Below are 26,007 nucleotides of genomic sequence, written 5' to 3' on the forward strand. Positions count from 1 at the left end.
GGAATGCGGCACACTGATCGGCTTAGACTTGGGTCCCCTGAACCTCATGAGTGCAGAAGGCAGGAGGAAGAGGTTCCTAAGTCAATGGGTTAGGCAACAGAGGAAGTGGAAGGTTGGCGTATGCTTACCTTATGGTCTGATCTCCTCTTCTTCCTTCTCCTCACTTTATAATGGGGAAACTGAGGCCCAGTGGGGATGGATCATCTAGGAAGTTTGTAACACAGCCTGGACCTGCTGTTCTGTTGACTCCCAATGACTCACCCTCCAAACATCCCACCTACATGTCCCCCCACCATGCCCCACCCACCCTGTTTGCCTGAATCTTAGCAGGTGGCTCAGTGAAGGTCTAGGCAGAGCCCCCCTGAAATGATTCTCTCTGATAGGCTCTGGCCCCAGCCTCCATGGGTGCTGTGCTCTACCTGGGGGACGAGGAGGCTGCTCTCCAGCCGGGGATGCTGCCTGACATCCAGGTGAGTGGGGGAACTGAACTGAGCTGGGGTGCAGAATTCAGCAGCTAGGGAAGGTTAACAAGTTCAAGGTCAGCCTAGTGGAGGTCAGCAAGTACAAGGCCGGGTGCTACAACTCCAAGCCTCAGCCTCTCCGGCAGGAGCTTCCAAACCATACAGTTCTCCCTCTCCGGCAATGCCAGCAGCTCCTGGCGCATGGCGGACCTGCAATGGCGTGAAGACTATTTAAAAAGCTTCATCTCCTCGACCCCTCCTTCCCTTTTTTCAGATGGGGAAACTGAGGCCCAAGGCCACGCAGCAAGCTAGAGGCATATTGCGGCCCCGATCTTCCTGCCTTCCCCCTCCCTTGGGTCTCAGCATCTCCGGTTCAGATCATTTAGGGCTCTGCAGGAAAGAGGCCTGCCATTTTCTTTAATCAGTGCATGTATTACAATCATGGTGTGGGCACCCTGCCCTCTGCCTTGTTTCCGGAAATGATTTTAAAAGCCTCCTTCCTCTTTCTCCTCATCGGTAAAGAGACACACTGTGAGCCAGGATGTGCATTTCATGCTTTTAAGGACCAGCAAATCCCTTGAGGGACCTTGTCAAAGTGCAGGTTCCAATGAAGGAGTTCTGGATGGGGCGTGGGATTCCGCATCTCTAGGAGCCCCTAGGTGGCGCTGAGGCTGCTGGTCCGTGGACCACTCTTTGAGTATCAAGGAGAACAGACTGGTCCAAAAAAACTGATCCCAAGCTTAGGTATCTGGAGCTGGGCCTGGCATAAACATTCATCTTTAGCACCCAGGAGAAGCAGCCACTTCGTCCCTCCTCCATGTCTTAGAGGACATTCAGATTTGGTGAACTTTTTCATCAGCCCCAAGAAGGAGACAGCACCTTGGTGGGTCGTCAGAGGACAGTACAAGGATTCCAAAGAGTTTACAAGAAAAGGGTCAGCATCAATCAATTTGTGTGATGGCCTGGAGAGCTGTGCTGGGGAAGAGCCTGGCTTAGAGGGAGCCAGTGCTGTGATTGATTAGTGATGTCTGCCCTGGGCACAGGCTAAGAGGTGGGGTATGTTAAGTGCTTTGATGTGCCATTCCTTAGCCAGGATCTCATTCTTAATGTTGATTTGTCAGACTTTCCAGAGAAGATCCTTGGTCCAGAAAGCAACTCTTAAAGCCAGGGCCAGCCTTCCCTTCGGCGGGTGGAGCAGTGGTGGGACCGGGATCTGGCAGGCCCTTCTCAAACATATGTCCCCACCTGGAATCCTCCAGTCCTCCTGACTGACTTCTTTGATCTGCAGGTAGAGGTGGTGACCTCACTGAAGGCTCTCAGCCACCACATGGACCCCAGCCAGCTGCCCCCAGCCCTGGAGGGCTCCCTCCCCTACTGCCACAGCGAGTGGGTGCAATTCTTCCAGGTGCCCGCCCTCACAGCCTCTACCCCCCACCCTGCCTTCTCCTCTTCCTCCCTTCACACTCTTGCTTCAGGGATCCAGCGACCCTGTCACGTTCCAAACCAGACATTCAACAAACGTTTATGATGAGGGTTCAGAGGGTGGTGATTAAGAGCTGAGGCTCTGGGCCCAAAGTGCCTGGGTTCCATTCCCCGCTCTGCTGTGTGACCTTGAGTAAGTTACCTACCTTCTCTGAGTCCTTTTCTTTTAGTCCAAAATTGGGAAGGGGGGGTAAAGATAGTCGTTTCCGAGGGGGCTGTTGTGAAGATTAATTGAGTTAATGCGGGCGAAGAGCTTGGAAGAGTGGCTGGTGTGTGCACAGAGCTGTGTCTGTTGTTAACTGATTGTTCTGTGGCCCCGCACAACTCAGAGAGCTCAGGGGCTGGCGGGGGAGGCAGACATGTTCCCTTCTGAGAGAGGAAGATCAGGAAACAGCCCTCACTGGGCTCCTTCCCCTCATGATCTCAGCCTCTCCTCAGCACAACCCCGGAGGGGGCATTTCATGTCCAGTTTAACACACGAGGACACACAGTATCCATCCATCCATCCATCCATCCATCCATCCATCCATCCATCCTACTTTTCAGTGAGGCAGCCAGAATGGGTGTCTTAGGTCTGTTCCCTAGAAACAGGGCCTAAGACAGGGATTCTTGGAGAAGTGATTTGTTGAAGGTGGTTCTCAGGAGAAGGGGAGTGAGGAGAGCAGGACATGGCAGGGGAGGAGCTGAGTGACAATGGGGCCTGACCCCGTGAAGATCTGGGACATGAATTACACCACAGAGCTGGTTCCATTTTAAGGTGTAGGGGGCTGGTCTTTTGTATGCTTGGGTCTGTTGGTCATCAACCCAGGCGGGGCCTGGGATGCAGGGTGAACCTGTGACCCAGTTCAGTTGAGGGCAATTCTCTAGAGAACGGGACATCTGTGAGCCAATACAGCCAGCAGTCAACAGCCGCTGGGGGATGGGTATCAAGCCTGACAAAGGGATCCGAGTGGGGTTTTACCAGCATCCAGTAGAGAGGATATTATCCCTTCTGTTGAATATTTATTCATCTTTGCAACAAACATTTCTTTAATACCTGCTGTGTACAGCCAGGCCCTGGGCTTAGCACTGAGGATTCAGCGGGAAACAACAAAAAGTCTATATTCTCAGGGTAGAGAAAATTCAACAGGTTATTACAATCCAGTGTAAACAAATTGCACTGTGGAGGAGTACAGGGTGCTGTGGGAGGACCGATGAGTGCCCTGGCCCAGGCTTGGGCATGAGGAGAGGTCAGGGAGGAAGGAGGAAGCAACAGAAAGCTCGGTCCTAGAGCATGACTAGGTTTTATCCAGGTGAAGGGGTGGGAAAAGTGTTCTGGACAGAGGGAACAGAATGTGCAAATGTCCAGAAGCAAGAAAGACCTCAGGGCTTTTTGTGACCTACTGTCTTTAAAATCTATTTTACTTCATAGACCTGTACCATTTTGTGCTGAGTGCTGGGATACAATGAGTGGAGCCCTCAGTTTTGCAGGATTGAATAAAGGCCTACATTTGCTGTAGGAGGCTGCAGTAGGAGAAGGGCTTCTACAGAGGGCAGAGAGGAGGTCTTCCTGGAGGCGGTGGCATCTGAACTGGGCTTGGAAAGATAAGGAAGGTTTCACCAGACAGAAATAGGAGGGGAGAGAATCCCTGGCAGAAGAAACAGCATGAACAGAGGTGGGAGGTGAGAAAGGATCCGCCTAGGTTAGGCAATGACAGATGACCCTTTCTGGCTGGGCCATAGGTGGCAAGGGGTGACACAGTCTATTAGTTGTAGATGATGATCTGATCTTCACGTGGTCTTCTCTCTGTGTGTCTGTGTCCACATTTCCTCTTTTCATAGGGACACTAGTCATATTGGATTAGGGCCCACCCCAATGACCTCATGTTAACTGAATCATGTCTTAAAATGTCTCTAAATACAGTTACATTCTGAGTTCCCGGGGATTAGGACTTCAACATATGGAAGTGGGGGGCTGTAGGAAGAACACAATACAGCTGATAACACAAAATGAATGAAATGAGCCTGGAAGAGTGTGCAGCCTCTGGGGAGACTTAAGGGGCAAGTGGAGAAACTTGCACTTTTTCCTAGAGGCCATGGGGAGCCACGAACTGTTTAGAGTAAGGGAGCAACACCCCACAAAGACTCTACTGAGCTCCAGTCATGGATCTACAGAGACAGAAGCTCATCTCTCCTGGTGGTCAAGGGCCAGGTCCAGCATGACTCAAGCAGGTGAGGGACCTGGCTCTGGCGAGCCTAGGAAGCCACTTCCCCTCGCCGGGCTCCAGTTTCCTTATCAAGAAAATGGGCCTGGGGACGGTGATGCAGCATTGCCTGACCTGATGGCTCCAGTGGCTGCGAGAGGATTTCAGAAGAACATGGACAGACATCTCTGACTTTGTAGGTTATATCATTTTCTCATGTTTAATCATTTCACATTTTTTTACTTTCTTTATAAAAAATACTAATATACCGAAAAAAAAAAAAAAAGCAGAGACTGTAGTGTAATGAACACCCACTTACCCATTATTCAGATTTAATAAGTCTTAACATTTTGGCGTAAGTGAAAGATCTTCATACCTTGTCCCTGAATACTTCAGCATGCCTCTCTCAGCTCTGAAGATATTTTCCCTAAGAACTGCAATACCATTAGCCCATCTAACAAAACTAAATATAATTTCTAATACTACTCAACACCCAGTTCATATTCAAATTTCCCATATTGTCCCCAGTGAAATGCTTTTCCTTTTGAAATTTATAAATGAGTATCACGGGGAAAAGAAAAATCAAACCCATGATCTCAAGAGGATCTAAAGTTAGACACACACGGTCGGACATCTTTTTCAATTATGTCAAATTTGCAAATGTGCATGAAGGAAAGACTGTTCTAGAAGGTCTGCACCCCTGTGTGAAACAGCACTTATGAAGGCTGTTAAGCTTGTTTCTAAGACTTCCTGAGCCATAAAGGGTCTTACACACTTACACACTGTAGAAGGTCGTGCCCACGTGGAGTGGACGGTGGCTGTTACAAGATGGTTCTGCGTGAGGTGACTCTGGAGGGCAGGGCTCCGAGCCCAGGGTGTGAGGCAGGCCCAGTTTCCAGAGGCCTGAGCCTCTTTCCTTCCTCTGTGCTCTCCCCTCACCACCGTGCAGCTGGGCTGCGCTGACTCCCTGGGCCTCGGACTCCCAGCCCCTGTGAGGACAGTGGGCCATGCAGCCCTGATTCCTGGAATGGGAAACAGTCTACGGAACCCATGGGTAAAAGTCTGCAAGAATGAAACGTGAGCTGGCAGCCCTGGGCTGGGGGCAGAGATGAGGACAGAGGCGATGTTCCGTGTAACAATGGTTGTCACTGAGCCCGTGGCTCCGTGTGTTTCTCAAGACCATCTCATTTAGCCCTCGAAATGACCTAGTAAGCTCCACATTTTATTCTCCCCATTTAACAGATGAGGAAACAGGCTCAGAGGCACAGCGACTAGCCCAAGGACACACAGTGAGTCAGTGCCAGGCTGACACTTGAACCCATCCACATGCCTCCAAAGTCTAGTCCCTGAGCTGTGCATCCCAGAGTGCCCTGTGCAGAAGGGAGTCCAGAACGAGGGAGTCCAGAATGGAGGGGGGAGTCAAAGACAGCTTTCTGAGGAAGTGGCTATTGAGCTGGGTCTTGAAGGCTGACTCAGAGTTCAGAGTTGCCGAGGGAGGAGAGAAAGGACATCCGAGGTGGAGAGACCTGGGTTCTCACTGCTCACCTGTGTCCTCCCTTCTCCAGGTGGTCGGGACAGGGCAGGGAGGCCCCTGCTTCTGGTGTCAACCACTGAGGGGGCCTGGGAGGCACCGTGGTGCACAACCTCAGAAGTCACCAAGCTGCTTTCCTACCTGTGCACTGTCCCCAGGTAAGGGGCTGGGCCAGCTGGCCACTCTGTTCCCTTTTGACTTCTTGGCCCAGAGTCCCGGGCTGGGCACTGAATGGACAGACACCGTGCCCTTCCACCCAGTCATCTGTTCCCAGAGCCAGTCCCAAGCCAGATGCTGGGGGGAGAGGGGAGCAGGACAGACTTAGTCCCTGCCATCAGGGGGTTCCCAGATTGCGGGAGATGGATGGCGTGTGAGGAGCAGAGCATGGACGAGCAACTCTTAGGAGCATCAGTGTGGTGAAGAGAACGGGGGTGATGTAGATCGGTGATGATTAGTGGGTGATCCTGGCTGATTTCTAAGACCTCCACTCCCCCACCTGCGTAACTTCAGGTTGGGCTGGCTGGGGAAAGCCACCATCCTTTCCTCAGCGTTCCAGCCCCCAGCCAGGAGGGTCTCAGAGGTGGTGTTTGTTCAGGACTGTGCTAGAGACCCCAACCCAACCTAGAGGCTGTGTGGCTAGGGGTAGGGGATGGAGGGACTGGTGGAACCCTTTGGAACCTTCTCCATACGCTCTACCCCATGGGAACTATCATGGCCACTTGCTGGCCATTAAGATTTTTCTTCCTCTTCTTCAAGGTAGTGTGACTGATCTGGCCTGAGAGGCAGATGGGACCCACTTTTTTCGTGCTGAGAAGTGGTCAGTGTGTTAGACAGAGTCCTGGAATCCCACCAATTTGCTGTGTGACCTTGGGGCAGTAACCTCCCCTCTCTGAGTGTCACTTGAAAAAAAGGGAGGACCAAGTGGACTCTGGGGACCAATGTAAACTGTGGAGTCCTGGCCCCAGCTTCACGCTAGGCCACGCTAGAGACTCAGATGCTCCTCACATCGGGGCCTGCCCCCCAGGTTGGTGGCCAGGCCTGTGTGGAAGCAAACGGCTCTCCCAGCATGAACAGTGGGAGGCAGGCGAGGTGCGGGGCCTCTTCTCACTGTCTGCCATGTCGCCACTCTGTGCCTCAGTTTCCCCTTCTAGGGTCATGACAAAAGCAGGCATTTATGTTCCTCTTACCCTGCGCAGTCACTGAGTGCCTCACTCCAATGAATTCATCAGTCCTCACCACAGCCGGTCCCACGGGGTCAGCACTATGATCCCCATTACAGATGGGAAAATGGACTCTCAGCAAGATGGAACAACTTGTCCAGGTTCCAGACACTGTACCACAAGTCCACCACCACACTGGCCGCCTCCATTTTTTCTGTGAACTGGCTGGACTTCAGGCTTGGAGGTCCCCCGGGGGGTTATTTTCCCAACCTGCCTGATCATGAGGACGGCCAAGGGCACTTGGAACCGCACAGCCTCCCTGCCCCACCCTGGATCTGCTGGGGGGATGGGGCAGGGGCGGGGGTGACGAACCGATTATTTTAACAAGTCCGGGCGGAGGTGACGAACCGATTATTTTAACAAGTCCTGACAATTGGGCCAGTTTGGGAAATCCTAAGGTCATCACCGAAAAGTACACCGGGCTGCAAGCAACAGATTCCAGTTCAAAATGTCTTAACTGATAAGGAAACTTTCTTGGTCTCCGTTTTCTAGCTCTTAGGAGGAAACTGGTAAAGGAGAGCCTGTCTTTTCCAGAAGTGCCCCCACGGTTGCTGGCCTCAACCAATCAGAAACCAGCCCCTGGGGGACCTGTTATACGGAGGGCATGCGATTCCTGAGCAAAACGTGGGATTCCTGAAGAAAACGAGAGCTCTGCCCACAGGGAAAGGATGGGTTCAATGCTGGACTCGTCCACTGCAGTGGGGACAGTGGCTTATAGGGTGTGAGAGAGGGCTGTGTGAGGTACTGTGGGAACACCGAAGAGGAAGCAATGGACTCCACCTGGTGAGAGATCATGGAGGGCTTCCTGGAGTGGGGTGGGCATTGGCAGTTAGTTGGTCTTGTAGGAGGAAGAGTTCACCAATAAATCAAGGCTCCTGGCAGCCAGTCCCCCCACCCCCATAGTTCCTTCCCCCTAGAAAGCCTGGTCCATCCAGCAAGATTGCCAACTCTGTTTACCATCCACAGGCCTGAAGATAAAACCAAGGGGCTGGCTGTTGTGATTGATGCCAGGAAACAGCCCCCGTATCCTGGTCTGGTCAGTGCCCTGCAGGCCACCCAGGTGAGTGGGCGGTGGACAGCCTCAGCCTAGCAAGTGTTGGGAGCTCCAGGGGACTTGTGGTGCTCATGGAACCCAGGGGGCTGAGAGCTGGAACCAGGAATGCCAGGCAGACACTCTTAATTACAGTATAAAAATCCCAGCCCAAAGAGGCCTGAAGAGAGAGGGAGTTCATTGGTTCATTTGACTTGACAATCCGGAAATTAGATCCAACTTCCAAGTATGGCTTGATTCAGGGGCCCAAATATTGTCTCCAAGACCTGGTTCCTGTCTCTGCATTTCTGGCCAGTTTCTCCTGGGAGGGCGCTCTTCTCAGCCAGGCTCCCTGCCTTTGTAGCTATCTGGTTCCCAACAGCTTTCACTTCCCATGGTCCTTCATTTAAGTCCAGTAGGACAGAGTGAGAGATTCTCTTCCCAGGGGTCCCAGCAAGTTTCCTTCTGTCTCCTTAGCTCAGGTGGTCATCCCCCAACCAATCTTCATGGCCAGGGGAATGCGGCACACTGATCGGCTTAGACTTGGGTCCCCTGAACCTCATGAGTGCAGAAGGCAGGAGGAAGAGGTTCCTAAGTCAATGGGTTAGGCAACAGAGGAAGTGGAAGGTTGGCGTATGCTTACCTTATGGTCTGATCTCCTCTTCTTCCTTCTCCTCACTTTATAATGGGGAAACTGAGGCCCAGTGGGGATGGATCATCTAGGAAGTTTGTAACACAGCCTGGACCTGCTGTTCTGTTGACTCCCAATGACTCACCCTCCAAACATCCCACCTACATGTCCCCCCACCATGCCCCACCCACCCTGTTTGCCTGAATCTTAGCAGGTGGCTCAGTGAAGGTCTAGGCAGAGCCCCCCTGAAATGATTCTCTCTGATAGGCTCTGGCCCCAGCCTCCATGGGTGCTGTGCTCTACCTGGGGGACGAGGAGGCTGCTCTCCAGCCGGGGATGCTGCCTGACATCCAGGTGAGTGGGGGAACTGAACTGAGCTGGGGTGCAGAATTCAGCAGCTAGGGAAGGTTAACAAGTTCAAGGTCAGCCTAGTGGAGGTCAGCAAGTACAAGGCCGGGTGCTACAACTCCAAGCCTCAGCCTCTCCGGCAGGAGCTTCCAAACCATACAGTTCTCCCTCTCCGGCAATGCCAGCAGCTCCTGGCGCATGGCGGACCTGCAATGGCGTGAAGACTATTTAAAAAGCTTCATCTCCTCGACCCCTCCTTCCCTTTTTTCAGATGGGGAAACTGAGGCCCAAGGCCACGCAGCAAGCTAGAGGCATATTGCGGCCCCGATCTTCCTGCCTTCCCCCTCCCTTGGGTCTCAGCATCTCCGGTTCAGATCATTTAGGGCTCTGCAGGAAAGAGGCCTGCCATTTTCTTTAATCAGTGCATGTATTACAATCATGGTGTGGGCACCCTGCCCTCTGCCTTGTTTCCGGAAATGATTTTAAAAGCCTCCTTCCTCTTTCTCCTCATCGGTAAAGAGACACACTGTGAGCCAGGATGTGCATTTCATGCTTTTAAGGACCAGCAAATCCCTTGAGGGACCTTGTCAAAGTGCAGGTTCCAATGAAGGAGTTCTGGATGGGGCGTGGGATTCCGCATCTCTAGGAGCCCCTAGGTGGCGCTGAGGCTGCTGGTCCGTGGACCACTCTTTGAGTATCAAGGAGAACAGACTGGTCCAAAAAAACTGATCCCAAGCTTAGGTATCTGGAGCTGGGCCTGGCATAAACATTCATCTTTAGCACCCAGGAGAAGCAGCCACTTCGTCCCTCCTCCATGTCTTAGAGGACATTCAGATTTGGTGAACTTTTTCATCAGCCCCAAGAAGGAGACAGCACCTTGGTGGGTCGTCAGAGGACAGTACAAGGATTCCAAAGAGTTTACAAGAAAAGGGTCAGCATCAATCAATTTGTGTGATGGCCTGGAGAGCTGTGCTGGGGAAGAGCCTGGCTTAGAGGGAGCCAGTGCTGTGATTGATTAGTGATGTCTGCCCTGGGCACAGGCTAAGAGGTGGGGTATGTTAAGTGCTTTGATGTGCCATTCCTTAGCCAGGATCTCATTCTTAATGTTGATTTGTCAGACTTTCCAGAGAAGATCCTTGGTCCAGAAAGCAACTCTTAAAGCCAGGGCCAGCCTTCCCTTCGGCGGGTGGAGCAGTGGTGGGACCGGGATCTGGCAGGCCCTTCTCAAACATATGTCCCCACCTGGAATCCTCCAGTCCTCCTGACTGACTTCTTTGATCTGCAGGTAGAGGTGGTGACCTCACTGAAGGCTCTCAGCCACCACATGGACCCCAGCCAGCTGCCCCCAGCCCTGGAGGGCTCCCTCCCCTACTGCCACAGCGAGTGGGTGCAATTCTTCCAGGTGCCCGCCCTCACAGCCTCTACCCCCCACCCTGCCTTCTCCTCTTCCTCCCTTCACACTCTTGCTTCAGGGATCCAGCGACCCTGTCACGTTCCAAACCAGACATTCAACAAACGTTTATGATGAGGGTTCAGAGGGTGGTGATTAAGAGCTGAGGCTCTGGGCCCAAAGTGCCTGGGTTCCATTCCCCGCTCTGCTGTGTGACCTTGAGTAAGTTACCTACCTTCTCTGAGTCCTTTTCTTTTAGTCCAAAATTGGGAAGGGGGGGTAAAGATAGTCGTTTCCGAGGGGGCTGTTGTGAAGATTAATTGAGTTAATGCGGGCGAAGAGCTTGGAAGAGTGGCTGGTGTGTGCACAGAGCTGTGTCTGTTGTTAACTGATTGTTCTGTGGCCCCGCACAACTCAGAGAGCTCAGGGGCTGGCGGGGGAGGCAGACATGTTCCCTTCTGAGAGAGGAAGATCAGGAAACAGCCCTCACTGGGCTCCTTCCCCTCATGATCTCAGCCTCTCCTCAGCACAACCCCGGAGGGGGCATTTCATGTCCAGTTTAACACACGAGGACACACAGGACGGTGTGTGTGTGTGTGTGGTGGTGGGGAGGGACTAGCACAACAGCACACAGAAGATTCCAGGCTTAAATCACATGGAAACCAGTGCCCATAAATGTCATCCTCGACTTTCCCTACTGCTCATCCTCGGCACTGTTCACATTTGGGACTGGATAATTCCTTTTTGGGGGGAGCTCTCTTGTGCATTGTGGCATGATTTGTACTGTTCCTGGCCACTACCCACTCTGACAGGGGCACCTCGCAAACTACGACAACCGAAAACATCTCTAGACATTGTCTGATGTCCCCTAGGGGACGAAATCACCCCCCGGTGAGAACCGCTGGTCCCCACTGACCATCGCGTGCGGTGGTTTGTTTACTTGTTTGGGGCCTGGGTTCTCTCCTGTTGAACCTGTGCCCATTTTTGAAAAGGCAGAGTGGGTTCAAAATTCAAAAATGCTGCTGAAGTGTGTATATATTGAACGATCTCCTTTCCTATTCATCCCACCGGCCTTCAATTCCCCTCTGATGAATCCAGTGGTCTTTGAACTCTATTTTCATGAAATCTAGCCCATAGACCCAGAATATAAAACTAATGATGATGATGGCTAAGACACTAAATGCCTCGCCCACATGAACCCGTTTCATCCTCCTGCAAGCCTATAAGGTAGGGACGACTGCGATCCCATTTTATAGAGGAGGAAGTAGAGGCACAGAGAGGTTAGGCAACTTGCCCAAAGTCTCACAGCCTGTCAGTGGTGGAGCTGGGCTGAAGGGGGACCCAGCAGAGGATGTCCCTTATCTCCGCCCTCCCACATCTGCTCCTGCCCCTTCCCCCAGAGGATACCTTGGGTCTTCTTTCCTCTCCCTCTCTCCTTCCCAGCCCCAGTGATTCTCAAAGTATGGTCCCTGGACCAGCGGTATCAGCACCACCTGGGAACTTACTAGGGACGTACCTTCTCAGGCCCCACCCAAAAGAATTCAATAAAGAACTCAGGAGTGGGGCTCAGCAGTCTGGATTTTGACCATCCCTCCAGGTGATTCTGATGCAGCTCAAGTTTGAGAACCATTGCTTGATGCCCGCTCTGGGTCCCCCTGGCATGGGCAGACGCCCTCCTCGGGGGCCCAGGCTGACACCCCGGCTCTGGTCTTCCATCATGCAGAAGTTGGACCCTTTCCTTGCTGACCTCCGCCGGGCCGCCTCCTTGCTAAAGGCTTCCATCAACCAGGTTGAGAAGAGCGAGCCTCCTGGAAGGGTGCAGGTGAGCCAGGTTTATGGGGTGGGGAAGCCCCTCTGTACCCCAGATTCCGTGGACCAAGGGGCTCAGTGAAGGGGACAGTGTGCTGGGCATAACCATCCCCCTTTTATATTCATTCATTGGACTAATATTTATAGGTCTCGCTATGTGTCACACCGTGGGGACCTCAGCCTGGGGCAAAACAACTAGTCCCTGCCTTTGGAGGGTGTCGTGGGTGCAGTGCTAGAGGCAGTCCTTTAAAAAGCAAACAAAGAAATGGATATGTAGCTACAAAGTGTGCCAAATGCCAAGAAAGATCGAGAACCATAGGGAAAGAGAGGGGACCTCCATAAAGAGATGGTATTTAAGCAGACTCCTGAGAATGACAAGGGGCCGTCGATGGGAACAGGAGGGGGACTGTGCCAGGTGGAGGGCAAATATGTGACAAGGTGCTGAGGGGGGATTGTTCTGGTATGTTCTAGAAGAGCATGGAGGCCGATGTAGAGCAGAGCAGTGGGAGCAGGGTAGGAGAGGAAGAGAACAACAGGAGGATCTTTTAACCCCACGGAGGCTGAATCAAGGAGTTGGGCTGGGCTGGGACCCTAAGCTGCCAGAGAAGCCTTGGGAGAGTTCTGAGCAGCAGGATGAACGCCTTGGCCCTCTGAGATCCTTCCAGCTGCCATATGGAGAACAGAGGGAGCCAGCGAGCCACAGAGAGACCAGTGAAGAGGCTGGGCTGAGTGTCCCACAGAGATGAGGCGCTTGGACCAGTGAGGTTGCCATGGTGATGAGAGGAAGCATGGCTGGAGGAGATGTTTTAGAGCTAAAAAGGATAGACTTTCTGCAGGACCTTGAATACCAAACTGGGGGACTCAGGCATCATCTGGGTGTGGGGAGCCCTGGAAGGCTGTAGAGTGAGAGTGGGGATTGATCCTCAGGCCACCTCCTTACACTGACAGGAGGCCTCCAGGTGTCTGAGCAAGTCCAAGGAGCTGATGGAGGCCGTGCTGAGGGACCCAGGCCTGCTGGGCCTCCAGCGGGAAGGGGGAGCCACTCTGGCCAAGCTGCAGCAGGAAGCTGGTAGGCTGGATTCCAACCCTGATGTCAGGTATGAATGGCCAGGGTTTTCCTCACCCACCTTTGTTCCCTGGCCCTGGGGGCCTGGAACTGGGGACCCACCAAGCGGGCCCTAAGGACATCTAGGATGGGGGCATTTGCAGGGCTCATATCCTGGGCTGAGGCTTTTGTAAGGTCCCCGTCCCTTCTCTGCTGCCCCTCCTTCAGCCCCGGCCCTCCTCAGCCCAGGTAGGTGTCCAAGGACAGCCTCTGCTCATTTCTGGTCACCCTCGAGCACTTTCTCTGACTTTCTAAGACACTAGGCTGCGTCCCTTCAAGGGTCCATCTTGTTTATTCCCCAGAAGAACCTCGTGAGGGCCATACCATCCTCATTTGGCCGATGGGAGGCTGAGGCTCAGGGAAATGCTCTAACGGCACCGCCCGCCTTCCCTGGTGGGCTCCTCAGCCCCGCTCAGGTAACCTTAGGCGGCATCAGTGGTCTCAGAGCCACAGAACAACAGACACATATTTCTAGAAAGTACTGGTTTGCTTACATTTCAGGGTGGGGGGTGCAAGTCAGTAATTAAATCCGTCAGTAATTGGAGCTATTTTATCTCCATTAGAACAAACACAATTACAAAGTTTACACAAGCTTCCAAGAATCATTAGTTTATTTAACCAACACCTGAATAGTACTTAGTACGAGCACAGCCCTGTCCTAAGGGCTTTGCAAATATTAACTTGTTTAATTCCCAGTAGGAGGAATCTGGCATTACCCTCCTTTTGCAAAGGAGGGGCCTGAGGCCCAGAGGGAGGTTGAGTGACTTTCCCAGGATCACACAGCTGACCTGTACCGGGGTCCGGACTTCAACCCAGGCAGCCTGAACCCGTCACCTTGAGCTGCAGCCACAGACAGATTCACGCTGATGTGGGGCCTGGTGCTGGGCTGGAGCCATCTCCCTGCCCCTCACACGGCCTGGTGGGGCTGGCACTGTCCTTCCCAGTGTGACCCCACCTCGCTGGCTGGTTCCCTGGCTCCTCTGTCCTGGGCCTCTCCAGACTGTTGACCCCCAGAAGTTCCACCAGGGGGCGCTGGGGTCCCACATGAGCCGCTGAGCCTACTTGTTCTGTGGGGAGGACCCTGAAGCTCCCTGTCCGCCCTCACGCCCGCCCCTTCCTCTCTCTGTCCCTCCAGGCAGGCTGGTATTTTCCAGCCTGAGCACCACCGACCCTGGGCCCTCAGCCCTTCCTGGAAGGGCAGCGATCTGTGGGAAGCTGCCGTCCGTTGAGGAGGCCCAGAGCAAGGATAGCAGGCTTTTCTTCCAAAGCATTTTTTCCTTCTCAAGTTAAGACCCCATAGGGCAGAAGAGGGTGGGGTAGGATTTGAGGGGTGTTCCTCCCCTCACGGCAGTGTTACCACGCCTCACTCCCGTCTGCATCCCTTCACTTACGTCTTACTGGCTTTGACAATATTTTAAAAGCTGCACACCAGGTTTCAATACAGAATGCCATGCATGAGAGTCTGTTCCTCTCTCTGGACCGCAGTTTTCCCATCTGTAAAATGGAGGCTGGGCTACAAGGGTGTGTTACACCCACTCACCATCTTTACAATAGAAGTAATAAGCGCTAACCCACACTGTGTGCTGGGCACTGTGTTAAGAGGTTTGAGTGTGTGAGGCCTGTTTCTCAGCCTTCGCTGCCCCTGGAACTGTCCAAGAAGCTTTAGAAAGCACTGATGTCCACGCCGCACTCAGCGTCTGATTCCGGGCTTGGGGTGGGTGTGAAGATTTGAACCCAGATCTGTCCAGCTCACTTCATACCCTCCCGGGGAAGGGGAGGGGGTCATTTGCTTTCATGCTGTGTCCTCTGGTCTTCCCATTCCCTTGGAAGGCCAAGTCTGAGGTCCAGAGAGGTATAGGGACCTGTCAAAGGTCACACAGCAACTCAGCAGCTGGAATCCCCAGGCCAGAACCATGGAATTGGTGGGAGGCTGCAGGGGGGGTACTGGTGGGAAGAAACATCTGGGGCCCTCTTTTCCCCCTCTTCCACCTCCCAGGAGCCATCTGGCTGAAGCTGTCGCCTTGTACGGCCTCGTGGATGAGCGGCTGCATGTCCTTGTCAGTTCATCTAACCATCTCCTGGGGAGGCTGGAGCTCCGGATCCGCCTGGGCCGTCTGGAAGCTGCCATCCTCCAGGTGAAAGGGGAGGCTGGCTTCCCTGCAGAGAAAACCCTGCCCCAGGTCCTGCCCCAGCAGGCATTCTGCTCTGGCGTAAGGACACAGGCTGGCCATTCTTCAATGCCAGGCGGGCCTCCGGTGACATGGCTGTGACATGGCATTCTCTAGGTGCCGGACATGTGAAGACATAACCCCCCCAAAGCCCTACCCCGCCAAGCCCTGGGCCAGAGCCTCTGCACCTACCAGGATTTTCCAACCCATCCCTTGTCAGTGATGTGGGAGGATGGCGGGATTCCTCCCACTCATCGATGAGGATGCGGAGGCTGGGAGACATGACATCACCCGCCTGTGGTCACACACCTGGGGATCCCGGAGCCTGCCCCTGGCATTGCTGCTCTGACTGCCGGGGTCTCGAGCCAGTGCACCCCTCCAGGCTGGAGCTGTGGAGCATGCAGACAGCGTGGGCGCTAATCCTGGCTCCAGCCACGGATTATGACCTTAGGCAGGTTATTGCACTGTTCTCTGCCTCAGTTTCCCCATCTGTTCAGTGGGGAATAATGTAAGTGCCTTCTGTGCTGGGCTTTTTGAGGATAAAATGAGTGAACACATACTCTTGAAGGCATCCCAGAATCAGAAGGGGACTTTTGCTCATGGGTTGGAGAGCCGCTATCCCTTGCTGATTCCTCATGTCTGCCGCATTTTGCCCCTGAATAAGTTGAGGCCCAGAAAGGGGAAGTGACTTGCCCAGTCGATACACTGAGTGCATAGCACCTTACTTCATAGCACCCATGCACCTTACTCTACAGAAGGCAGCTTTTCCTCTGGCACTGTTTGTATACCCCTGGGGGTGGGGAGCTCACTACTCTCAAGGCTGCCTCTTTTATATTGGTGCCAGCAAGTGGTTAGACTAAGCGAAATTTGCTACCCTGTGACTTGGTTCAAACAAATGTGCATGATGCTGGCCAGGCCAGATGCCCTCTGGGGTCCCCTTCGGGGAGTACTCTCCCCTTCAGGTATTTGTTTTGATTTAATTTAATTTAATGTAATTAATTTAATTTAATTTATTTGAGCAAGAGAGAGAGTTAGCAAAAGAGAAGGAGCAGGGGGACAGGCAGAGGAAGAAGGAGAAGCAGACTTTCTGCCTAACAGGGTGCCCAAGGCATGGCTCGATCCTGGGACTATGTGATCATGACCTGAGCCAGGGGTAAACACTTAACTGACTGAGCCACCCAGGCACTCTTTCCCTTCAGGTAGCTGAAGAACGTGACAATGCACCCAACCTCCCCAAGCTATCGCTCCTGCCCAGACCTGGGAAGGTGTCAGTCTAGGCCAGTGGGCACGGGTCCAGCCACTGAATAACTGAGGATGAGAAGATCCCCATCTCCAAGGGAGTTGGGGAACCGGCTAAGAGACATCCCCCAGGTCCCCCCCACCATGTCCAAACTTCCCTCCCCTGCCCTAGGTCAGCAACTGGATGGAGCAGGAGGGGAGCCGGTGCCTGCAAGCGCTGACCCCCAAAGACAGAAGCTTGGAGACTGTGGAGAAGGTGCACGTGGAGTTTGAGGACTTCTTTCTCCAGGCTGCAGTGCGTTCCTAAGACTGGGAGCAGGACCAGGGCACATGGAGAGGGCAGTGGAGGAGGAGGGCATGGCTGGGGCAAAGGTGTGGATGTTGGAGAGCACAATGAAACTCCCAGAGATAGGAAGAAGACCCGCTGAGATCACGAAGGGTTCAGCTTAGAAGCTATCTCCTCCAGGAAGCCTTCCAGGATCACCACTAGACCAAAAAAACCTCTCTCAGAATTCCTGGAAGATTTCATTAAATGCAGAGTCCAGGGTCCCACCCGAGATCTCTTCAGTCAGGCTCAGAGATCGGAGCAAGGAATTTGTATCCTTGATGTACTGGACCCTAGTTCAGCCCCTTTCAGTTCTCAGGGAGTTCCTAGGCCAGCAGGGACTGGGAACATGTGGGGACATGCAGCAGGAGCCCCAAACCCAGACCCTGGGTCAGGGAAGTTTTCCAGAAGGAGATGACTCTAAGCAGAGTCCCAGTGAGGCAAGTGGGCTGCTGAGGCAGAGGCCTGGCCCCGTTTTACAGATGAGGCAACAGAGGTCTGGCAAGTGTCACCACCCAGCGGCCGGACAGTGGAGGTTCCGGACCTGCGGAGGAGGCCTTGGCTAGGATGGGAGCTGAGTGGACCTCCTCCTCTCCCCGCTCAGGCCCAGTACCGCCGTGGCCTGGAGCTGTCCAAGCAGGCGGCTGAGCTGGGAGCCGTGGCCAGAGGAAGACGCGCGGCGGGAGGAGCAGAGTTCCCGGAGCTGGCAGCCTTCGCTTCCACCCAGCGGGCCTTCCAGGCGAAGCTGACCCACTTCTACATGGCAGCTGAGCGGCAGCGCACGGACCTGGAGACGCTGCTTCACCTGCACCTCTTCTGCAAGAAGGTGAGCCTTGTGGCCGCCTGCACGGACCCCTCCCGGCCCTCTGCAGCCGTGAGCTGGGGTGGGGACAGCAAGCAGCCCTTGTGCAGCCCTGGGCTCTTCGCGTGACTCCTTCTGTAACCCTGTAGGGTGGGAGGAGAGCATGACCTGCATTTTCTAGAAGAGAAGCCAGGTGGGAGAGGACAGGTTATCCCCCGAAATCAGTCCTGGCTGATCTCTGACCCCAGCTTGCCGTACTACACCCAGCAGCCTCCCAGCGACCCGAGCGTCAGCTCTCGGAGGACACTCAGAAATCACCTGCTTCTTCAACATTGGGATTAGGGGAAGGGTGCCAGGTGTTTTCCAGAATCCAGTCAAAGCCATAGACTTTGTCTCCATGGGTAGCTCACTAGGACGACTGCAGGTCTGACCAGGTCAAGAACGTTGATCTTGCCCCACCCCCCTGTTGCAGAGCTGGGAAAACAGGATCAGAGAAGGGCTGTCATTTAGCCAATGTCACACAGCAAGCTCATGGCACCATTCTAGTGCCTTTCCCATGCCTCACCTTGCCCTGCACAGATGGTGGGAGCTGGGGAAGGGGAGGCGGTTGGAAGAGGTAGGCCCAAAAGGCTTCTCTGAGCACCCTCAGAACAGAGGTCTCAGTCCTTGCCAAGAACCCAGACTTCAGCTAGAAGTGGGGAGGAGAGGGTAAGGCTCCTCTGGGGGATGGGAGTGTGGCAGTGCTGGGGTAGCAGGCAAGAAGAACTCCTTTGCTTTTTGTCCATCATCTCTTCGTAATCCAGTGCAGCAAGGTTGAGTGGTCCCATTCTACAGATGAGCAAACTGAGGCCCCAAGAGGGAAAGGGCTTTGTGTAAGGCCACACAGCTGCGGAAAAGAAGATTTGGAATTTAAACACCGATGGATTCATGATGCTCTCTGTTCTTCTCCAAAGATGCGAGGGCAGGTGGTAATAGATTCCCCTGTTCCATCAGGTGTGATGATGATGATGATGGTGATATGATTATTATGAGATGAGCCCACATTAGTGACTGTGGACTCCATGCCAGACACTCCAACAAGTGCTTCACAAACCTTGCTTGACTTGATCTCATCATCTCTATTTGTTCTTTTTTAATTTAATTTTTTAAAGTAGGTTCTATGCTTAACGTGGGGTTCGAACTCATACCCCGAGATCAGGTCCAATGGTCTACTGACTGAGCCAGCTAGGTGCCCCTAATCTCACCATATCTTTATGAGGGAGGGGTGCCAACATTGTTTCCATTCTGCGGATGCATAAACGGAGGCCAAAGACGGAAGTGTCTTGCTCATGTTTCCCCAGTGGGCCAGTGACCAAGCAGGATTTGACTTAAGACCCCCACCCCCACCTCTCCCAAATCCATTTAGTCAAATCTCTCATTTTCCTGGTGGAGAACTAGGCTTAGGAGGACAAGGGAACAGCCCGGGCTACACCAGATGGGCCAAGAACCCACAGTTCTGGCCCAGGCCCAGTGCCCTCAGACTCACCCCCTTACACAGAGCGTAGGAAGGGCCAGACCTCAGGCTGGCCCAGCACACAGGAGACAGAAAACACGGGATGCTTTGGAGGGCAGCAAGAGGGACTCTGGTCAAGTCCCGCCTGGGGCAAAGGGAGGACAGGCCACTCTCTGTCTCTGTGGGGCTGCTGGCAAAGGATGTGGTCAGTGGCACCAAAGCGACCTCCTCCCAGCTGACAGGAGAGAGCCAAGCAGTGGCTGCATCTGAGGCTCAGAGTCAGAGACAGCTTCTGCCCGCACAGGCCATGTGACCTCAGTGAGGTCTCTACTACTCTGGGTCTCAGCTCCTTGTTCAGGAATAATGATCATAACAGTGATCGTAACCATCCTGTTACGTGGCGGCCCTGTTCATCATTCACGTGTCGTCTTATTGTCACAGCCACCCTCAGAGGCAGGTGCTATGATTATGCCCATTTTATGCATGAGGAGACACAGAGAAGTCAAACAACTCCTCCAGGGTCACACTGGGGGAAGTGGCAGAGCTGAGATTCCAACCCAGCCACCCCCCTCTCGCTGGGTAGTGAGAGGAGGAAATGAAATGTAAGTAACCCTCCCCTCCCCCGCCCCCGGGGCTGTATTCTAATTTGGTGTTACTATTATCGACACCAATATGATCATCATTAGTAGCAGTAGGAGCGGTGGTAATGCCTCATGGGTTGAGGGCATCTGGCAGCTTCTCTCCCTTGCTTACTAATTTCAGCCCAAATCAGCCCTGTAGAGCAGACTCACGGCGACTCCGTGCCTTCTCACTCGCTCTTCCTCGAGACCTGCTGGTTTCTTGTCTTCAGTGCTCAGCTCACATGTCCCCTGCCTCCCGCCTGGCTGTCTGCCCCCCTCCCCCGCCCATCTCTCTGGTCACCCTGTTTGTCTCACTTCAAGGTGCTCACTGTGATCTGGAATGATCCTATGGCTTCATCATCCCCTGGGGAGGTGAGGCCCAGGACTGTGCCCTCATCCTTCCCAGGTTCCTGGGGCCGGGCAGGCCCCCGTAGGGGTCAAGTGGCCAGAGGGAGAGTGAGGAGTGAGGCGGAGGAAGGAAGACTGGGGGGCAGGGGGGCGTGTGGGAAGATAGAGCTCCCCCTGTACCCCCAGGCCTGGAAATCCTACAGGAGGTGGGAGCCTGACTTGGAATCCCACCATGGCCATCTCGCTGTTTGACCTGGGCAGGCCTGTGCTCCTCTCTGGGCCTGAATCCTAATCCACACACCCAAAGTGTTGGTAAGATGATGGCTAAGGTGCTGCGCATCCCTGCCCAGCCCAGCCTGGAAGATGGAGGCCCAGCCAGGCGGACAGACAGACGAAGACAGCCCTGGGCTGGGCTCAGCCCCAGGCTGAGAGCGTGCGTCCGGCAGCTTTGGCACTAAATAATAATAAAACAATTGTGCCGCTAACAGAGAGTTATGGAGCCCTTTCACAGCCATGAGCTCCGTGTGCTGCCGCGAATATGAAGCCATTTATCTAAAGACAAGTTCCCTTAATCCGCGGAAAGATGGTTTCCTTGGAGAAAACGGTTCCCCAATCCCCACAGCTAACAGCTCGCTGTCGGCTTCTAAATTAATGGAGAGAAAGATTATGTTTTTCACGAGCTGCTGGGAACGTGTTGGCTCCTTTGCAGCCTGCAGACATTTTGTGGGTGAAGTAGGGACAGCAGAATCCCAAAATGAGGCAGAGGCCCAGCTGAGTGGACACCCCCTCCCCCGCCCCGGGCCTGGGTCGGCTGGTGGTCTCGCTGGTGAGTGTGTGGGCACTGCCCTCGCTGGGCCAGTTTCCCTCATGCAAGGATGGGCTTGAGAGATAAATCTGTGGAAAGCTGGATGCATCTGAGTTCAAGTCCCAGCTCCCTCCTGATTTGCCGCGTGACCTGGGGCAAGTGATTTTATGTGTCTGAGCCTTGGTTTCCCCCTCTATAAAATGTGCTGCTGGTACCATTCAGTGCAATCATACATGAGCTACACAGAGATTGGCAAACAGTCGGTGCTCAATAAATACCCATGAGATGCCTCCCTCTGTGCCACTCAGAACGGGTGAAGACAGTGTTTCCACAATCCGAGAACCCGAATGATCTGCTAGTACCACCTCCCCTTCTTGAGAAGGAAAGGCAGAGCCTCAGCAAGGGGTGAGCCTTTGTGGGCCCCCGGTGGGGAGGAGACCATGCCTGAGGCTCCAAAGGGGGCTGAGGACCGTTTGCTGACGGCAGGTGTGTTTACCTCAGGGAAGAGAGGGGACCCGTTGTCTTCGCTGGCAGCAAAGACACTCAGGGCCACGCGCAGGGAGGCCAAGACATTGACCGGGCACTTCTTATGACCAACCCAGCCGTACTTCCTCTCTGCTTGGAGATGGGCCTCCCTGTCCTCATGTCCTGCTCCTAGACTGAACCCCACCTCCCTCTCTTGTCGCCCCCAGATGACCTGCTTTCACACAGATTGCCAGGACCTGATGAGGCAGCTCAGGCTGGGCAAGGCCCAGAGGGCCAGCCCTGGAGATTGGCGCCGCCTCGATCGCTACCGGCAGCGCCTGGCCTCGGAGTTCCCCGCGGAGAAGCTCACCGCCATGGGGCTGCAGGTGGCCTCCCTGAGCCAGGAGGGCCTGGGCCAGGACCTGTGGGACGAGGCCCGGGTGAGGCACGAGGAGATCCAGACACTTCTGAAGAAGGCCCTGGCCCACTGCCCATGCCCAGAGGGGCCCAAGGCCCGCTCAGCACCCCCAGAACTCAGAAGGGCCGCTGCCAAAGGCCAGGCTCCGAATGGAGACGTCGCTTCCAGAGGAAGGTGGGGCCTGCCCCCTTTGGACTCACCAGGCCTGGACCGTTTACCATATCCCTGCTGGCCTCGGGCCCCCAGAGAGGGACAGAACAGAAATGTGCAGGCGGGCTTTCTGCCCCAGAAAGCTGGTCGGGCCGTAGAGGCTGAAGAAGGCAAAGGCCCCCAGGAGCCCTTTCGGTTTCCAGCCCCTGAGCCCTTCTTTGACCCCCTCTTCTCCCGGCAGCGACTCCTCAGGCAGAGTGAGACCCCCCACCCTACTGGGGGCAGCTTCTCCTCGGAGGGGACAGACTCACAGACGTCTCTGGAGGACTCACCCCAGACGAGTCCCCCTGCCTCCCTCTAGCTAGGACCTCCATCAATGGCACCGGGCCCCGAGGGTGGCTGGGGAGGGGCCCAGCGATAGGAGGGAGCTGCGGAGCACTGGCTGGGGCTCGTGAGCACTCACTGTGTGTTTGGCCCACGCTGGGAGAGGGCAAGAAGCTGAACCTGTTCCCTGCGCCAGAAACTTCTAGGAAGACGTGACTCACCATCAGAATAGTGAGAATGGAGGGTAAGGCAGGACACGGTGGAGCCCAGGACCGACTCCACAACCCCTGGGGCCCGTGGTGGAAAGAGCTGTTGGTATAGACCCTTCCAGAGGTCTTAGTCTTAGGCAAGCCAGACACCCACCGGGAGTGCAGGGGTACATAAGCTTCCCCTGGGGGCCTACGGGACACAGTTGCCAGAAGTGGGGGGATTCGGGCGTGGCTTCTGATCCGGGACGGGGATCCCGGTGCCTGTTTATTTGGCTGTGATTTCAGGAACCAGTGGTGGAGGAGAAGGGAGGTGAGTGTGGGAGGGGAATAAAGGGTGTGTTGTCAAGTGAATCAGTGCTGGCTGACTGTTTATTCTCTGGGCCGGCTTGGGGCAAAGTGAATCCCAGAAGGAGAAAGGGCGGGTAAGCTCGCTCTCGCTCTCGCTCTCGCTCTCGCTCTCGCTCTCGCTCTCAAGGGCTCCTCCCACCAACAAGGCCATCCTCTCACCCTCCAGGAACCCCATGGGGTCTTGTCCTCTCCCTGGGTGCTCCAGAGAAAACTCTCTCCCCCTCTGATGTTCTGTCTTCTCCTCTCCCCCCCACCCATTTCAGACTCTATGAATTCCACTCCCCCCACCCCAGATACTCCCCCCCCCCGCTTTAGGCACCGCTTCTGGTGCCCAGTGTCTTAGCATCGTGCTGGTGGTTGGGGTGGGTGAGAGTGGGGAGACCACATCTCCATCCAGCAGGGGGACAGGCCCCTCTGATCTCACCGTGAAGCGGGAGAGTGAAGTTCTTGTCCCACGGAGTTGAAGAATGAATCTCAGGGACAAAGGAGAATGAGTAATGCGGTGGAGTTTTACTAAACAAGAACACAGACAAAAGAATCTCGGGAGTGAGAGGGATCCTGACAGGGAGGCCGACGTGGGTCCCCATTGACACTCTTTTATTTAGGACTGATCAGGGGGCCTGTGGCCTTATCATTCTTGTGCTGCCTTGGTTTAAGTAAGGACTGGTGATAACATCTTGAATAGCTTACTTCTTCTTTGGGGTCAAGTTATTCTTTCCTGGTCACAATGTGACTGTCATAAAAAGATTCCTCACCTCTGATGCCCAGGGCAGGGTAGTCTGCTTTGTTCCCTTATTTCTGGTTTTGTTAGGCCTCAGCATTTCTGGGATTTCTGTGAGCCTAATCATGTAGCTCCTTACCTATCTCTCCCTACCTAGCCCTGCCTGTCCCTTCTCTAGTATCTAAAGATTCTATTTATTTATTTGACACACACACACACACACACACACAGAGGTCACAAGTAGGCAGAGAGGAAGGCAGAGAGAGAGAGGGAAGCAGGCTCCCTGCTAAACAGAGAGCCCGGTGCGGGGCTCGATCCCATGACCCTGAGATCATGACCTGAGCCGAAAGCAGGGGCTTAACCCACTGAGCCACCCAGGCACCCCTCTTCTTGAGTATCTAGAAGACCACCAGGCTTTCACATCACCCTGAGTAACCCTGGCTAGCGCCTCCGCTGAAGGTCATTTTGCTGGGAAAGGGTGAACCCCCCATCTCCATCTAGAATGCATTAACAAGGTGGCCTCTGGGGGCCTGGCCCTAGAATTTTCCTGACTCTGGGCAGAGGGTGGGTACTCGGCTCAGCTCTGGAAAGAGAGGGAGGCGGGACTGGAGCATGCCTAGGGGGACGAGGCGAGTGTTTCTTTGGAGACAGCTCAGCAAAGAAAGTAACACAAACCTCAATGCCTAAGATGGCTTCAGCAATCTTCTAGGACTCCAGATTTTTTTCACTTGCGGTCTGTGGCCTGTCTGCCTCAGAGCCTTGAGCAGAGCTGATCAAAGGCAGCTTCCTAGAGGGTCCCACCCAGATAATTAAAATCAGGGCCTTGGAGCCAAGGCAGGGCTAGAATCTGCCTTTGTAATCAAGAGCTCAGGTGTTTCTCCTATGACAAGGCGAGGTGGGGTATGGTGGGGCAACGCTTGGAGCTGGGGTCCGAGCTGGGCTGGCCCCCCAGCCCAGGCCAGCTCTCATTCTTGTGTTCCACTCTCCTGCCTTCCATCCACACTGGCCAGAGGATGCAGGAGGCAGTTGCTGAGCCCACCTCCATCCATGCCTGTCGCCTCAGAGGGGGGGCTGAAGGCTCTTAAAATGCTGTTGCTATAGCAACGGCATCCAACCAGTGGGGACCACAGGCAGGGAGCCAGGGCACCTGGGGTGCAAGGATGGAAACTAACTTTGGAGAGAGGAGAATACAGACTCTGCAAGGGAAGAGGGGGATGGGGAGGGGGATGGATGGCTCCGGAATCCATGCAAGGGAGGGCTCCCCAAAGCCATCTTGTACATCCCTCTGTCTCTAAAAAGAGCCAAACCCCAACACCCTGTCTACATCCAGCAGTGCATGGTGGGGAGAGGGATGCAGAAATGAAATCTAATGATGAATAATGACATATACAAATAATAAATATATTAATAGCTAATATTTCGTCTGCAATTTCTTTGTGCCTAGCTCGGGACTAAGCATAGTAGACGCTTTCCAGGGCTCCCTGGATCCTTCACAACAGTCCTGTGAGGCCAACACCAAGTTCAGTCCATCTTAATGAGGAGGAAACAGACACTTGAAGTGCCACGCAGCAAGTGGCAGAGTCAGGACTTGGGGCCATGCTGCCATTTTGGACTCGTCTTGGGACAGTTGGGGCTGATTGCTGCTTCTGCACCGGCCACAGGCTTTGTCCCCTCAGAAATCGTGCTGAGCCTGGCCGCTGCTGTGTTCCCCAGCCACCTCTGCTGGGCTGGTCTTGGTCCTCTGGGCGCGGCACCTCCGGTCTCCCGTAGTCCGCGAGCCAGTGTGGCAAAGTGGTCAGTCATGTGGCTCAGGGGCTGGACAGACCAAATTTCCGCCCGGGCTCTGTGCCTCAAGACCTGTGCATTCTTGGCCAAGTGATGCTACCTTTCTGTGCCTTGGTTTCCTTCCCTATACAATGAGGATAATCAGATCTCAAAGCCTCGCTGTCAGTGCTAAGTGAGTTCTGATGTGGAAAGCCCCGGGAAAGGTGCCTGGAGTATACCAAGTGCTCAAGGAATGGTATCTGGATGGCATCTAGCATCATACTCGGGCGCCACCCGGCCGGCCTCTGCTTTCACTATTCAGCAGATCGAGGAAGAAATTTCTCCAGAGGCCACCAAGAGATTCCAAAAGAACGTTCTGCTCTTTGAATCGTGTGGACTTTTTTTTTTTTTTTTTAAAGATTTTTTTATTTATTTATCAGAGAGAGAGAGGGAGAGCGAGCGAGCACAGGCAGACAGAATGGCAGGCAGAGGCAGAGGGGGAAGCAGGCTTCCTGCAGAGCAAGAAGCCCGATGCGGGACTCGATCCCAGGACGCTGGGATCATGACCTGAGCCGAAGGCAGCTGCTCAACCAACTGAGCCACCCAGGCGTCCCTCTTT

General features: G+C 54.3%; 1 protein-coding gene across 1 annotated transcript in view; it reads left to right on the top strand.

Moving 5' to 3' along the window:
- Window positions 1-22,900, top strand: part of LOC111141761 (KIAA1755 ortholog) — a 46,594-nt gene extending 23,694 nt beyond the window's left edge. Inside the window, exons 7-14 of the mRNA XM_022494564.1 lie at window positions 384-470; window positions 1,750-1,866; window positions 12,000-12,098; window positions 13,034-13,182; window positions 15,187-15,325; window positions 16,770-16,892; window positions 17,527-17,748; window positions 21,682-22,900. Coding sequence (XP_022350272.1) covers window positions 384-470; window positions 1,750-1,866; window positions 12,000-12,098; window positions 13,034-13,182; window positions 15,187-15,325; window positions 16,770-16,892; window positions 17,527-17,748; window positions 21,682-22,383 — 1,638 coding nt within the window. The 3' untranslated portion in view covers window positions 22,384-22,900. The remainder of the gene's footprint in view (window positions 1-383; window positions 471-1,749; window positions 1,867-11,999; window positions 12,099-13,033; window positions 13,183-15,186; window positions 15,326-16,769; window positions 16,893-17,526; window positions 17,749-21,681) is intronic.
- The last annotated feature ends 3,107 nt before the right edge of the window (window positions 22,901-26,007 follow it).

This window comes from Enhydra lutris, unplaced genomic scaffold, assembly GCF_002288905.1.
Source record: "Enhydra lutris kenyoni isolate GAN:26980312 unplaced genomic scaffold, ASM228890v2 scaffoldscaffold6, whole genome shotgun sequence".
In the NCBI taxonomy this organism is placed as follows: Eukaryota; Metazoa; Chordata; class Mammalia; order Carnivora; family Mustelidae; genus Enhydra; species Enhydra lutris.